Below are 14,391 nucleotides of genomic sequence, written 5' to 3'. Positions count from 1 at the left end.
AAGTGATGTAAGAAAGGAATAGAATACATGAGAAATTAAAAATAAAGTGTTCCTGGCAGAATGGTCCACAAAAATCTTGATGGAGGAGGTCATATTGAGCTAATACTTGAGAGAAATGTAAGAATTTAAAGTGTAGAATAATGTGAAATAATCTTATGTAAGGTAGAGAAAGTGTGGGATAAGATAGGTTAATCCCTGGGGCAAACGTTAAAAAAATAAAACAAAGAAGCCAACATAAAAAGAGAATATAAAATTGAATACAAAACTAAACAACTCAAAAGAAGGCAGAAAAGGAGGAACAATGGAAGAAAGAATGTATGAGACAAATAAAAGACAAATAACAAGAAGGTAGACTTAAATCCAACCATATCAATAATTGCATTAATTGTAAATGGTCTTAAATTCTTCAAGAAAAAAACAGATTGCTGAACTGGATTGAAAAATGAAAAAACACAGAACAATTCTATGCTATTTATAAAAGAAAATTTAAAGATATATGCTGGTTAAAAATAAAGGATGGCAAAAGATATATCATGCAAACACTAATTTAAAGAAAGTTGAGATAGTTCTTTTAATACCAATGTAGACTTTAAGGCAATAAGTATCACTAGAGATATAAGAATATTTCATAAAGAGGGTCAATTCATTGAAAAGACATAACACTCATAAACATGTATGTACCTAATAACAGAGTTTCTAAATTCATGAAAAAATCTGGCAGAATTAAAAGGAGAAATAGATAAATTCACAATTGTAGTTGAAGAATTTAACATTTGTAAGACTAATAGAATATTAATATTAACATCCTATTAATAGAATAGAATAAGTTAATCAATAAGTGATCATTTTCAGTAATATAATTTTAAAAAATTGACTCTACAATTAGAAAAATATCTCAATATATAATATAATAATAACAGACACTACAGTTATTATTATATATTAATACTCTACAGTTATAACACTACTATAATAACTGACACTACAATTAGAAAAACTGTACCCCTCAGTAATTGATACTGCAATTAGAAAAAAGATACAGAAAATATTTGAATAATATGAAAAACTAACTTGACATAATTTACTTACATAAAACCTATAAAAAATTACTGCAGAATACACATTATTTTCAAGTGCACATAAATATGTACCATGATAGACAATACTTTCAGCTATTGTCATAATATTTCATGGAACTCTCCCTCACCCTTGCCAAACGCTATTCAGACATCAAAAGGAAAAGAACTCAAAGTATATAATTGTGCTTGGCAATTAGGAATTCATTTGTGATTTTAGCGAAAGTAGTATCGATGAAATATTGAGGGCTGGAAACCACGTTATAATGGACCAACGCTTGAATGAAAGGTAAAGATGAAGAGATCATGAGGATAGCTGTTTCTCTTAGGAAGTTTGACAGTGAAAGGAAGAGAGAGTGAATAGGGGTGGCAGAGGAGGACATATTTTTGTTTTAAAATATAAGAGAGGTGAACACGGTTTCTGGATGAAAAAAGGAGCCAGTAGAGAGAGAAAGGAAAAGGAGAGAGAATAATCTGCGGAGAAAGGTCTTGGGTAATTCAGAGTGGGAGGAAATCAAGAGCAGAGATGGGCAATTGGCCTTTGATATGATCAGGGAAAGCTTTTCCCCTTAAGGAGTAGGAAAAATAGGTAAAATAGATGTAGAGGGTGCTTCACTTTAAATGATAAACAGGTATAGAAAAACTACTATACACTGCATAGTAATATTTGTAACTAAGGTACAGTGCAAAAAGCATGCTTTGTGATAAGAGATCCTGAAATGTTTTAAATCACATTCACATAAAACTGACTCCCTTATATGTTTGTTTCTTTCCTTTTTTGTTTTTTTTTATTGGGGGGTGGAGTTTAGAGGATGGGGAAAGGCAGGAAAGGTGGAGGACCGGAGAGGTAAGGTGAACAAAAAATATAAAAAGCAATTCTCAGAAAAAGGAACCTAATAGCAAAAAATATATGACAGGATCTTCATCCAACCTAGTAATTAAATAAATATAAATTCAAACAATGAAATACTATGCTCTGCCCCATAAGATCAGAAAAAAATTTCACATGTCACTGAGGATGTGGATACTCTAAAATTTTTACACCCTGCCAGTGGTAATTTAACTTGATTTAACCCCTTTAGAAAGTAGTAATTTGGCAATTTTTAGGGAAGTTTAAGATGGATGGATGAAACATATTATTGCTCAAAAGGATCTACTCCCTCCCTTGGGAGAGGATTGTGAGTCCTCACTCATTTCCATATGTCTGGCCATCCTGCACTGTAGAGGTAGTATATTTCCCTGCCCCATTGACTAGGATTTGGTCATGTGATTTAAGTTGACCAATTGAATATGAGTATACATGGGTACCCCTTCTATGAACAGAAGCTTTTGAAGTCATTGCAAATTTTTGTCAGCCTCCTGCCCATTATTTCCATGAGAAGGGTATACACTGGACAGGAGCTGTTTCCATCCCAGCTGCAACAATTTGAATAAAATCTTTGTAGAATTTCTGTAGTGATTTTAGAGTTATAGACTTTTTTGGTGAAGAATTCTTTTTTTTTTTTTTAACCTGTAAGGAAAATGAAAACAAAGTCCTAATATATCACACAAATATGTTTATTACTTAAATGCTTATAAATTATAAGATTTTACTTATGAATAAAAACATTTCTAGAAAATGTTACACATTTTGTAATAATGTTTGTAACTGGTTTCAGGCACATAGTGCAAAATACTTCTTTTCTGATACAGAGATCCCTAAGTGTTTATCTAACCACATTGGCACAAAATTGCTTTAGTACCTTATATGGTACAATATACCCCTAATAAATCTTTGAAAAAGAAAAACCTTGTGGGCAAAACTAGTACACTACTATTTACTGGCAAAAATCCATTAGTAGATTCAGTTTTCTTGGTTTATAAGGTAGGTTGCCATAGAAAAATATTATTTGTCTATGATTCTTTTAAAATCACATTATTATATAATACACAAATTATTCACCTGAAAAAAATCTCTTAATACCTGAGAATTTGTCCATGAATAGTTAATTTTTATACTATCTTTTATGTTCTGGCTTTGAGATACCTCAGATATGAAATAACTTGAACGTCTCTAATAAAAATTTTGCAAATGTAAACATAATTTTATGTTTACCAAAATAGGATCTTCAACATGTCAATAATTCTTACTTTTCTACTTGATTAATAAAATATAGTACTTAACTGTGAGAAAATTAATTTTTTAAGAGTAGACATATACATATATAGGATCTATAAAGACATGATAGAATATACACATTATAAAAACAATGTATTGCTCTTATAAGTACAATCAAATTAGAGGTAGGTGTTTTAAGTCAAATTCTACTATAGCATATCTTCTTCTGTATTATTCCCACAAAATTTCATATTTAGTATTTAACCAAAGCATATATTTTAAATACAAAATTATACCATATTTTAGGATGATTTTTTTCAAGCACCATAATGCACAATTAAAAATTAAAGGAAACATAAAACAAAATATCTAAGCTGTATCAGTAGAAAGTATAATGGCTATGTACTTTTTTGATGTGACTATTGATTTGCTATTCACCTGACAGATTCAATATGTTTATCGCAGTTTTAAATAAGTTCATTTTCCTAATTTTTACTTGCTCCATTTTAACAAGTAGAATAAACATTCATTGTACAGTAGGATACCAGAGCAGAGATTTACATGTGTGTTTATAGGCATAAGGTAATTGTGGTCCAATCCAAGCTGTTAACAGCAATATTATCTTGGTATAATTCAAGCATCCCTGTATACCCTACCATAAATTACTATATCCTTTTAAGGATCCAGATTAGAATCACATATCGTTCAGTTTATTTTGAAGGCCTTGAAAAATTAAGCAGTGATGTGACTCCCTGATAAGCGCCCTGAAAAAAAGGCACAGACATTTTAGATATGGAAATCTCAGGAAGGGAAGGGTAAAGAAACAAGCACCAGCTATTTGCAGTTTCCAGAAAATGTCTCCTCTTTGGGACACACTTCCCACTTCTGAATGTTCATATTACTTGAATTGGGAGACCAGTAGTCATGTGAGGAATACACTTTCCACAGAACCCTCCACATCTGCCGTAGACTTTGGTTCCATCCTGAAAATAGGAAGAGGCAGAGATACAGGAGAATCTGTTACAAGCTAATATCTGCGTGCACAGGGCAGAAAAAGCAAATGCTTTGAATCATGCGGTTGAAATAATTAGCCAAGGTTTCATACAACAATTACACTTGAGGTCAAAGGTCATGCCATTTCAGGATTAGTTGAAATTTGTGGTCATGGGAATTAGATAATGTGAGATTCATATTATCTACTTAATGATTATAAACCACACTCTAATTTAGACAATTCATCTTAACCCACTTATTTTTCAACAAGATATCTATTTGCTTCAGTGAGTTTATTAAAACCTCTCCCAATCTGTTGTCCAGCATTGCCATGATTTTATATAAGATTCTCACAGACTAAAAAAAAGATAGTACGCAAACTTGACCTTAACTGAATCCAAGCCATATTAACCTCAAATATCTCCTGGAAGCATTAGAAACACAGCCTGAAGAAAATATTTAGAAGGTGATAAAATGGGGGGGGCGGGGAATAAAACTGGACTGAAAGCAGGAATTGTAATTAGACAAGGACTAAAAAAGGGAGATTCTTCTTTTTTTTAGGAAAGCAGAGCTGCTTACTGAGGAATGGCTGGTGAAGAAGGTGGTCAGGACATGCTAGATTTTCTTTCCAAACTGTCTTCCATCTTTAGGTCCAAAAGTCAAAAGGCATTTTGATAGGATAAAGCAAAAATAGCTTGAACTCCTGTAGTTTCTAGAAAAGGTAAGTTTTGCTTTGTTTTTGTTTTTTTAATCTAAGGAAGGAGGGTAGATAAGGAAACTTTGGGTTCCTGGAACTTTTGAGGATGAAGAATATTTTGAAATCGGGGGCTTTTGGAGTTGCCTCTCCTTTCAAAAGCTTTCTAAACTCTAGAGAGTCTGAGTAAACAGAGAAAGGAATGGCAGTAAAAATTCCAATTTATATACATTCCTGTTCGCTAACGGATCGTATAAGTAAACCCCTAATCTTGCTTAAATTTAATGGGAAATGAAAATATGTGTGCATTTCCATAAGTACATTTGGGTTTCACAAGTCTCATTTTCACACCAGGCAATAGATCTCAGGAAATACCTTCATGTGCAAAATTTTTGATTGAGGGAGAAACTCTCAATTAAATAAACAAATAAATAATCTTTAGAATAGAACTTAAATAGAAGCAAAAGTAATGATTGTACTAAATATTCATTTTTACTGCTGCCCTCAGCCAGATCTCATTTAACCAAAAGATACCTAAAAGCTGTATAAAGTCAGAATATCTCATTGCACTCTCTAAATTTTCTACTTGCTCAGAATATACTTTAACTAGGTAATTAATTTATTTCCATTATTCTACCAAAAGGGATTAGACCAAAATTTGCCAAATAAATATTTAGAAATAGCCATTTTTAAAAAGCCTACTGCTTGCCCATATGATAGAAATAATAAAAATTTAAATTCTTTAATTATAAATTGAGACACAATTTCATAATATTTAGAAATATAATGTTTTAGTCTCTGATTATTAGAAAATTGAATTTCATTTATAAGTAGTATTCATATAAATAGGAGTAACAGAAGTCACGTTTATCAAAAGAAAGAAAAATGATAAAACCTTAGAGTGGGCAGGGGGTTGTTGATGGTGCTGATTTATGTGCAATATAGGTGAGGACACTTATAATGTAGATCCTGATTTACTATAGATAGGATCATGCTATCTAAGACATGGGAACTCCAAGTACTAGAAGACATCTCATAAAGAGGATGTGCTAGTACACCATACCAGCATCAAAATTAAATGGATTCTACTTTAGATAATACCTGTGCTATAGGTAAAAACCAAATACCAATGTGCTCTAGATAAAGGTAGACAGAGGAAAATATGCATACAACCATAAAAAAATATTCCTAATTCTTGAAGAACCTATAAAGGATATTTGTTAAATGACAAATGGCTCCAACCTCAGCTCCATCACTAAATCAAAGTAGTGAGGTAAATAAACCAAAAAGTTACCTCTCGCTTTGAAATATTAAAACGTACAAACCTTTAATAATTAGAGTATAGCTAAAAGCACTACCTCTTTTTGAAGTACCTGCATTTCAAGCCATCAACCCCAAACTTGAGCTACTTCAATCTATATGCTCTGGCATTTGATTTCATGTTCAGATATATGTAGTCTAAACATGAATGTGTATGTATATAAAACCTACATAAGCACATGAATAAAAATGAACCCAATTCCATAATTTCATAAATTAATGTTATATTTCATTATATGTAATATAGCCCATCATATGCAATAATGCATTAGTCATTAACTTCATATAACTCTAAATTTAAAGTAGAGGACCTTTAATGCTAGTTCACAGCACAGAAGTATTTCAGACAGAGTTTTTGGTCCAGCAGGACTTACTTGTGATCTGTGAATGATGACAGAGGCATAAGTGCCCTGAGCAAGCCACTTTGCTGTACTGGATATCTTCATTCCAGTTCCAGTCAAATTAATGCTGAATTGTCCCTGGATTGAAAACAAAACAAAATAAAAATAGATGGAATTCATAAAATATTTAAGCATCCACTTTGCTGGAAACACCTGCATTGGAATTATGTAAGAAAGGACTCAAATTGGTTTTCAAGATTCTTTCTTTAGAAAATGAAACAATATTGATACAATCTTACACTAAAGAAAATGAACAGGCTAAAGACTTTTTAAATTGATTACAAATAAGTCTTCTCAATTACAAGAGACAACTGAAATAATATCAGATAATGTTATTTGTGCAAAAGTAATTCTGTCCAACACTAGGACTCTAGGGTTGACAGCTAGAGCTTATGCTCCTGTAGCAACAGCAAGTCCAGTCAGAATGGGTGTTCACAGGGATTGATACCAACCAGACTTTAACATTTCTCCAGTTTCAATTTTTGACCCCTCGTTGCTAATTTCCCTAAGTTACACCTGTTTAATGTATTTCCTAGAATCTTCTGTTACTGTGCCCTTACCTTTTGTGTTAAGAATGTTACTTTTTAACCTACCACACAAAACTACTGAATGTGATATTATTGTCCCAGCTATCATGAGCTTTTAAGAGCCCAGAAGTGTTATGTGGACGTCTGATGCCACGATTTACATACACACATGGTATGTGAGCCCCCTAGTGGCTTTATGATCGAATTATTTTCAAGACACAAGAACCAGTTTCATGTCAAAATATTCCAGACTATCTCTGCTAAAAATTAAACTTTAGGGCTTCCCTGGTGGCGCAGTGGTTGAGAATCCGCCTGCCAATGCAGGGGACACGGGTTCAATACCTGGTCCGAGAAAATCCCACATGCCGTGGAGCAACTAAGCCTGTGCGCCACAACTACTGGGCCTGCACGCTAGAGCCCGTGCACTGCAGCAAGAGAAGCCACCACAATGAGAAGCCCGTATGCAGCAACGAAGACCCAACACAGCCAAAATTAAATAAATAAATTTATTTTAAAAAAACCTTTAAATATCTGTTAATTAAGAAAGTGCCTGACTAAAATTGGTAAAATTTGTGGCACATGTATATGATCTTGCAGTACAGAATTATACACTGAAAAGCTGAAGTACTTAATGAAAGCTAATTAAGCCTACTGCCAATGTTTAATATACATACAGATTTAGAGCGATATTAGGACAATCTTAGATCACATCACAATATCCTATGGCCTAAGACTCAGGAATCTTGAGCAAGACAGTGATAAAACATTAAAGATTATGTTATGTCAATGAAAATATTATCTTGTCATAAAAGCAAACTAAATAGATTTCAAATATATTTATAATATGAATTATTACAACTGCTAAAAAGTTATGTATCAGTTTAGTTTATTAAGTTAGATTTCTTAGGAATCTTATATACTTCTTATTTAAAATCAAAATAGAGATTCAAATACATTTATAATACAATAATAATATATGGAGAATTTCCCCCAAAATAGAAATAATTTGTTTTAGATAAATTTCAAAGAAAATTAATTGTTATATACGTCATTTGGTTATGAAATTTAGAATATGACCTGTATGTGTGCTTCATTGCTGTATTCCTAGAGTCCAAAAGAAGGCCTAGGCACTCAGTAAGTGTTTTTAAATGGATGAATGAAGTGCAACATTATAAATATTAAATTTTAGCATTGTAAAAGTTAATACACAGCTAAATCCTTCATGCTTGTGATAATGAATGACACTAACGATACACACATCAGAATTTTATATTAGTAAATATTTGAATGAGAAGAAGTAATTCTAAGGATATATTCTACTGGTTAATACTTAGTCATCTCATACAGGTTTTGCACTGAATACCTTCATCCCACCTTAACTCATAAATAGGCCTCTCACCAAATAAAAGAAATGAAACTATATTCTGTGGTGTAGGTTTCCTGTGACTAGCCACTTACTGAGTGCCCCAGTTGGGGGAATGCAATGTTTTCACAACCTAATAGTCTACACTTCCATTTATTCTTTACCTCCCTGCTCAAGGTTGCTTGGAAGCATTCAGCTGGAAAGGAAAGACAAAAATCCAACTGACTACAGTACTGAGAGACTTAGGTGGTCATTAACACAATGAGTTGGGTCTAGAAATATCTGCTGCTTCATTTCTCCAGACTAATTTTCATGATCTTTGTTTACATCTTTAGTCCTTGTTCAAAAGCTACATAATACAATCTCAAAGAAATGGCAAAACAATTCAACGGAACTCTGGGATGATATTGACAGAGGTAAAAATACACTTCACTCATTTTTTTCTAAATTAACTGAGTGGCAGACTTGGTATGAAGCACTACTGCAATACAGAGAGAGGTTTTGCTCTAGGTTTGAGAAGTGAAGCACAGATTGGTGGTTGCCAGAGGTAGGAGCTGGAGGGGGAAATGGGTGAGGGTGTTTTACAAGATCCTGGGGATTAATGTGCAATATGGTAACTATAGTTAAGTATACTGTATTGTATATTTGAAAGTTGCTAAGAGAATAGATCTTAAAAGTTCTCATCACAAGAAAGAAAAAATTGTAACTATGTGAGGTGATGGATGTTAACTAAAACCATTGTGGTAATAATTTTTCAATATATACATAGTCAAATAATTATGTTGCACACCTTAAACTAATACAATGTTTAATGACAATTATATTTTAATAAAATGGAGGAAACTAAATCTGATATACACATAAATAAATGTGATGCAATGTAGAGAATTATAGGTGCCATAAGAAAGGTACTGGTACATTCCTATGGAACTTTAGAAGTAATAAATGATTGAATAATTGTATTAATTACTTATTTCAATTCCATTACTTTATTTAAGATTAAAATTTAAACCTCCTTAAACCTAATATTTAACTTGAAAAATTAGTTCGACATAGTATCAACTAAAAAATATGCTTTTTTGAAGTAGTATGAAGTTTATCTCCTCTTGTACTCTCGACATTTTTTAGAAGAGACCATCATAAGAAGTAAAATTCTAACAGCCAAATCACAAGTGGAAGGGAAGGTGATTCAGAAGACCTAAGAATTCAACAGATTGGAATGTCTGCCCTTGAGTAATTAGCTGCATCAAAGGAAAAAGTAGCTATGGATACAAGGCAGAGGGAAAGCACAGAAATAGATGCAAGTTTTAATGTTCCACTTCTTTGATTGACTGGTTGGTTCATATGTGCCCATTATATCATTAGGTTTTACAATTTTAAAGTTTGTTCCACATATTTTATTGTGAATGGGATCTATAGATAGCAATTCCAATAAGAGAACTGATTCTAAAATTTATATTGAAAGACAAAGAAATTAAAATAATTAAAACAAGTTTGAAAAAAAATAAATTTGAAGGGCCCACACTACCTTGTTTCTTTTCTTTTTTTTTGTGGTATGCGGGCCTTTCACTGCTGTGGCCTCTCCCGTTGTGGAGCACAGGCTCCGGACACGCAGGCTCAGCGGCCATGGCTCACGGGCCTAGCTGCTCCGTGGCATGTGGGATCTTCCCAGACCAGGGCACGAACCCGTGTCCCCTGCATCGGCAGGCGGACTCTCAACAACTGCGCCACCAGGGAAGCTCCACACTACCTTGTTTTAACACTTATTATAATAAAGCTATCATAAGCAAGACAGTGCTGTGTTGGTGAAGAGAGAGACATGTAGATCAATGGAACAGAAGACAGAGTCAGAAATAGACCCACATAAATATGTGCTATATATATATATATATATATATATATATATTTTTTTTTTTTTTTTTTTTTTTTTTTTTGGCCTCACCACATGGCATATGGGATCTTAGTTCCCCGACCAGGAATCGAAGCCATGACCCTGCATTGGAAGTGTAGATTCTTAAACACTGGACCACCAGAAAAGTCCCCTCCAATTTATTTTTGACAAAGGCGGAAAGGCAATTTACTGGAGAAAGCACTGTCTTTTCAACAAATGGTGTTAAGACAACTGGATGTCTATAGGCAAAACCCTTCCAACTTCATAAAAAATTAGTTCAAAATCAGTCATAGGTCTAGATGTAAAGCATAGAACTATAAAAAAAATTTTAAGAACACATAGAAGAAAATCTTTGTAACCTGGAGTAAGTCAAAGGCTCTTAAATATGACACAAAATGTACGACCCACAAAGGAAAAAAATGATAAATTTGACTTCATTAAAATTTAAAACTTCCACTCTGTGTAAGACAATTAAGAGAAAGAAAAGATAAGGTCCAGACCAGGAGAAAAAAACTTGGAAATGTTATATACAACAAAAGACTTGTAACCAGACTATGTAAAAAACCCTCAAAACTAAACAGTAAGGGACAATAAGGAAACAAACAACCTAATTTTTAAAATGAGCAAAAGACTTGGGCATACACTTCACCAAAGAGTATATACAGATGGAAAATAAGCATATGAAAGATACTTAACATTATTATCCATTAGTGGAATGTAAATTAAAACTACGTTGAGCTACCACAGAAGATGGGAAAACAAACAAAAAACTTGACAATACTAAGTGCTGACAAGGAAGCTAATCAACTAGAAATTTAATCTTTGCTGGTGGGAATAAAAAACGGTACAGCCACTGTATCAAACAGTTTAGCAGTTTCCTATAAAGTTAAACATACACATATCATGTGACCCTACAATCTCACTCATAGGCATTTATCCCAGAGAAATGAAAATGTACATTCACACAAAAACCTGTATGCAAATGTGCATCTCAGCTCTATTCATAATCTCCAAAAACTATAAACAACTCATTTTCTTCCAACAAATGAACAAACTGTAGGACAGCTGTATGACATCCATTTGATGGAATAATGCTCAGAAATAAGGAAGAAAAAATTATTGACACATGCAAAAACACAGATGGACCTCAAAGGCATTATGTTGAGTGAAGGAAGTCAATCTCAAAAGGTTACATACTGTGTGATTCCATTTATAACACATATCTATGTCATCCCAGAAAATGCAAAACTAAAGCAACAGAAAAAAGATCAGTGTGTACCAGGAGTTAGGTGGGAGGGAGGAACTGACTCCATGGAGGAAGTGTGAGGAAGCTATTCTATATTCAGATTATGGTAAAGTAACATGAATCTGTTTGTATGTTAAAACTGTATACTAATAAAGGCAATTTTATTGTGTTTTTTTTTCAACTTAAGATGTGAATGAATATAACACCTATTTAAAGAAAAAAATTTCCAATTGACTTGCAAACAAAACCCAAGTACATACTATATGTAATAGACACACTTAAAGTGACTCATAAAGGCCAAAACTAAAAGCATGTGCAAAAGTATACCAGGAAAATGTAGAGAACAGGGGTAGCAAATCCTGATAAGGTAGAATAGAATTCAAGTATGAAATCAGGAAAACATGACAAAGAAGTGCTAAAAACCATAATCCACAATGAAGACATAATATGTGAGTATTATGCATCAAATAACACAGCAACTTTTTTTCTTTTTTATCGCGGTATGCGGGCCTCTCACTGTTGTGGCCTCTCCCGTTGCAAAGCACAGGCTCCGGACACGCAGGCTCAGCGGCCATGGCTCACGGGCCCAGCCGCTCCGCGGCAAGTGGGATCTTCCCAGACCGGGGCACGAACCGGCGTCCCCTGCTTCGGCAGGTGGACTCTCAACCACTGCGCCACCAGGGAAGCCCAAACACATCAACTTTTATGAAACAAAACTACAGGAGATGAAAGGAGACATAGGTAGAAACATCCTAATAATAGGAAATTTTAATATACCACTTTTAATAACAAAATAGATCAAGCAGGCAAAAATAAGGAGAGAGATGATCTAAACAATATAAATAAAAGGGTAGATCTTATGCATATATATCAAACTCTACAGTCTGATAATAAAGAATACACGTTCAAAATATGTAAAAACTGGCTCTGAATACTCAGAATGGTTGCTGGCCATGATCCTCTGGCATTGGTTATTTCTCTTGCTCTCATGTAATCAACATTAATTACAAAACAGCTAAAGAGATACACATTGCGTTTTGTTTTGTTTTTTTAATGGCTCTGTGAAAAGTACCGAACATTTTACTTCACTTTTGAGGTATATGTATATATATATATATATATTCTAAAGTCATATCACACTCCTTAACTTCATCTTATATTACAATGTGGCAAAGTTTATTTTCCCTAGAGAGTGCCATATGTGTCCATTTTCTTTTTAGCATTCATGTCCCGGGGTGCCCTGTCATATGCAAACAAAGAGAATATGGTTTTGAGGAATCCCAAACAACAGAATAAGTTCTTTCTGTGACATCAAACATCTGGAGAGTATTCATGCAAATCTTATATAACTTAACACAGAATCTGGTTTATATATTTGACAGAATAGCTTCAAGAATACTGGACAGTTTGTATTTTTGGTAACAGTAACTTCAGGCACTTGAATACAGACTGAAAAAAATGGGCATACCTTTTTTTGACAGCACATACCTATGCCCAATAACATCTAATTCTGGAAATAGAGCTTTGCATTCCAGAAATGCAAACTAAGTGGAAAAGCCATCTCACCTTGATTAGCAGAGAGGAGCATTTTATTACTACACTGGGGCTACCTCTGACTTCCTCAAGGATCTTGTACAGGTTGTTGACACAGAGTGTCTGTTTCTCCAACTGTAAATTGGGGTTACCCAGTTTATAACTATGTACTTTTCTCAAGATATTGTAGGGAAAAATAGGGTTACATAAAAATTGGAGTAATGGAGTTAGAAATTACTGAAAATATCTGTTTTATCATTTAAAAACTTGATTGTGCTAAGATCTCTTATTCTGATTTCATGCTCATTGAGAAATATACTGTTTATAATAATTAGTTTTCTGTTAAGATATTTTCTATAAGGAAAGTTTACTAATGAGATAAAAGGAGTTTTGATTCAACTTGACAGTTATATTACTTATTTGTATATCAGTCTCCTGTGAATTTTGTTGATGTCTCATTGACCAGATTTATTCAATTCAACATGTAATGAAAAGGACCAGATTCCCAGAATGTCATGACCTTTCCGAGGTAATAGTACCTTGTAGCACACTCTTCACATCTCTAGGTGGCATTTACTTCTTTCTAATCATATCAAGTATATGACCAGAAGGCATTGGTTAGAAGGAATATGGGTTGTTGGACAAATTTGACCAGTCTTGACATGGGTTGGTCATTGGAGACTGAATAATCTCCATTTAAAAGGGTCAAAATGGAAAAGTTATTTTAAATATCCATATGTGAAAGAAAAGATTGTTTAAAGTGCTAAAAGTTTTAGAATACACATCCTTGACCTTAGAACAACTGTTCAAAGAGACATAGTGTAAGACTTCAGAAGGGGGAGTTCATCAGGAAAAGCATAGTCCTGGGAAGAGAACTAAATAAAAGATGTAGGTCAGAGAGTCACCATTTTGCAGGGAGACCAATCATCTGGTAGGCCAACATGAGTGAAGCAGGGAAGGAGAAGAATGGACATGAATAGAGCTAACCAGGCTCAAATATTGAATGAGAACCTGAGATTCCTCTGCAAAGCTATGTACCTTACAAAATATAGCCAATAGAGGGAGCACATTTGGAATGGCTTTTGAGGAGACCTGTGGACTCTTTCTTCAGTGAAACAATAGAGAAAAATAGGAATAGAGGGGAACTTCCTCAACTTGATAAAGAACACTTACCAAAAATCTATAGCTAACATTACAGTTAATGGTGAAAGACTGAATGCTTTCCCCCTAAGATCAGAAGGAGTTAAAG

The 14,391-nt window shown here is 33.6% G+C and overlaps 1 protein-coding gene across 1 annotated transcript in view; it reads right to left on the bottom strand.

Moving 5' to 3' along the window:
- Nucleotides 1–3,650: 3,650 nt before the first annotated feature.
- The window catches only part of ADAMTS20 (ADAM metallopeptidase with thrombospondin type 1 motif 20), a 208,422-nt gene continuing 197,681 nt past the window's right edge, over nt 3,651–14,391 (bottom strand). The window contains exons 38-39 of the mRNA XM_032645453.1: nt 6,556–6,660; nt 3,651–4,157 (exon numbers count right to left, since the gene is read on the bottom strand). Coding sequence (XP_032501344.1) covers nt 4,068–4,157; nt 6,556–6,660 — 195 coding nt within the window. The 3' untranslated portion in view covers nt 3,651–4,067. The remainder of the gene's footprint in view (nt 4,158–6,555; nt 6,661–14,391) is intronic.

The sequence above is a fragment of the Phocoena sinus genome, chromosome 10 (genome assembly GCF_008692025.1).
Source record: "Phocoena sinus isolate mPhoSin1 chromosome 10, mPhoSin1.pri, whole genome shotgun sequence".
Lineage (NCBI taxonomy): Eukaryota > Metazoa > Chordata > Mammalia > Artiodactyla > Phocoenidae > Phocoena > Phocoena sinus.
Note: the sequence above shows the minus strand (reverse complement) of the source record. Positions and strands in the feature narration are given on the sequence as shown.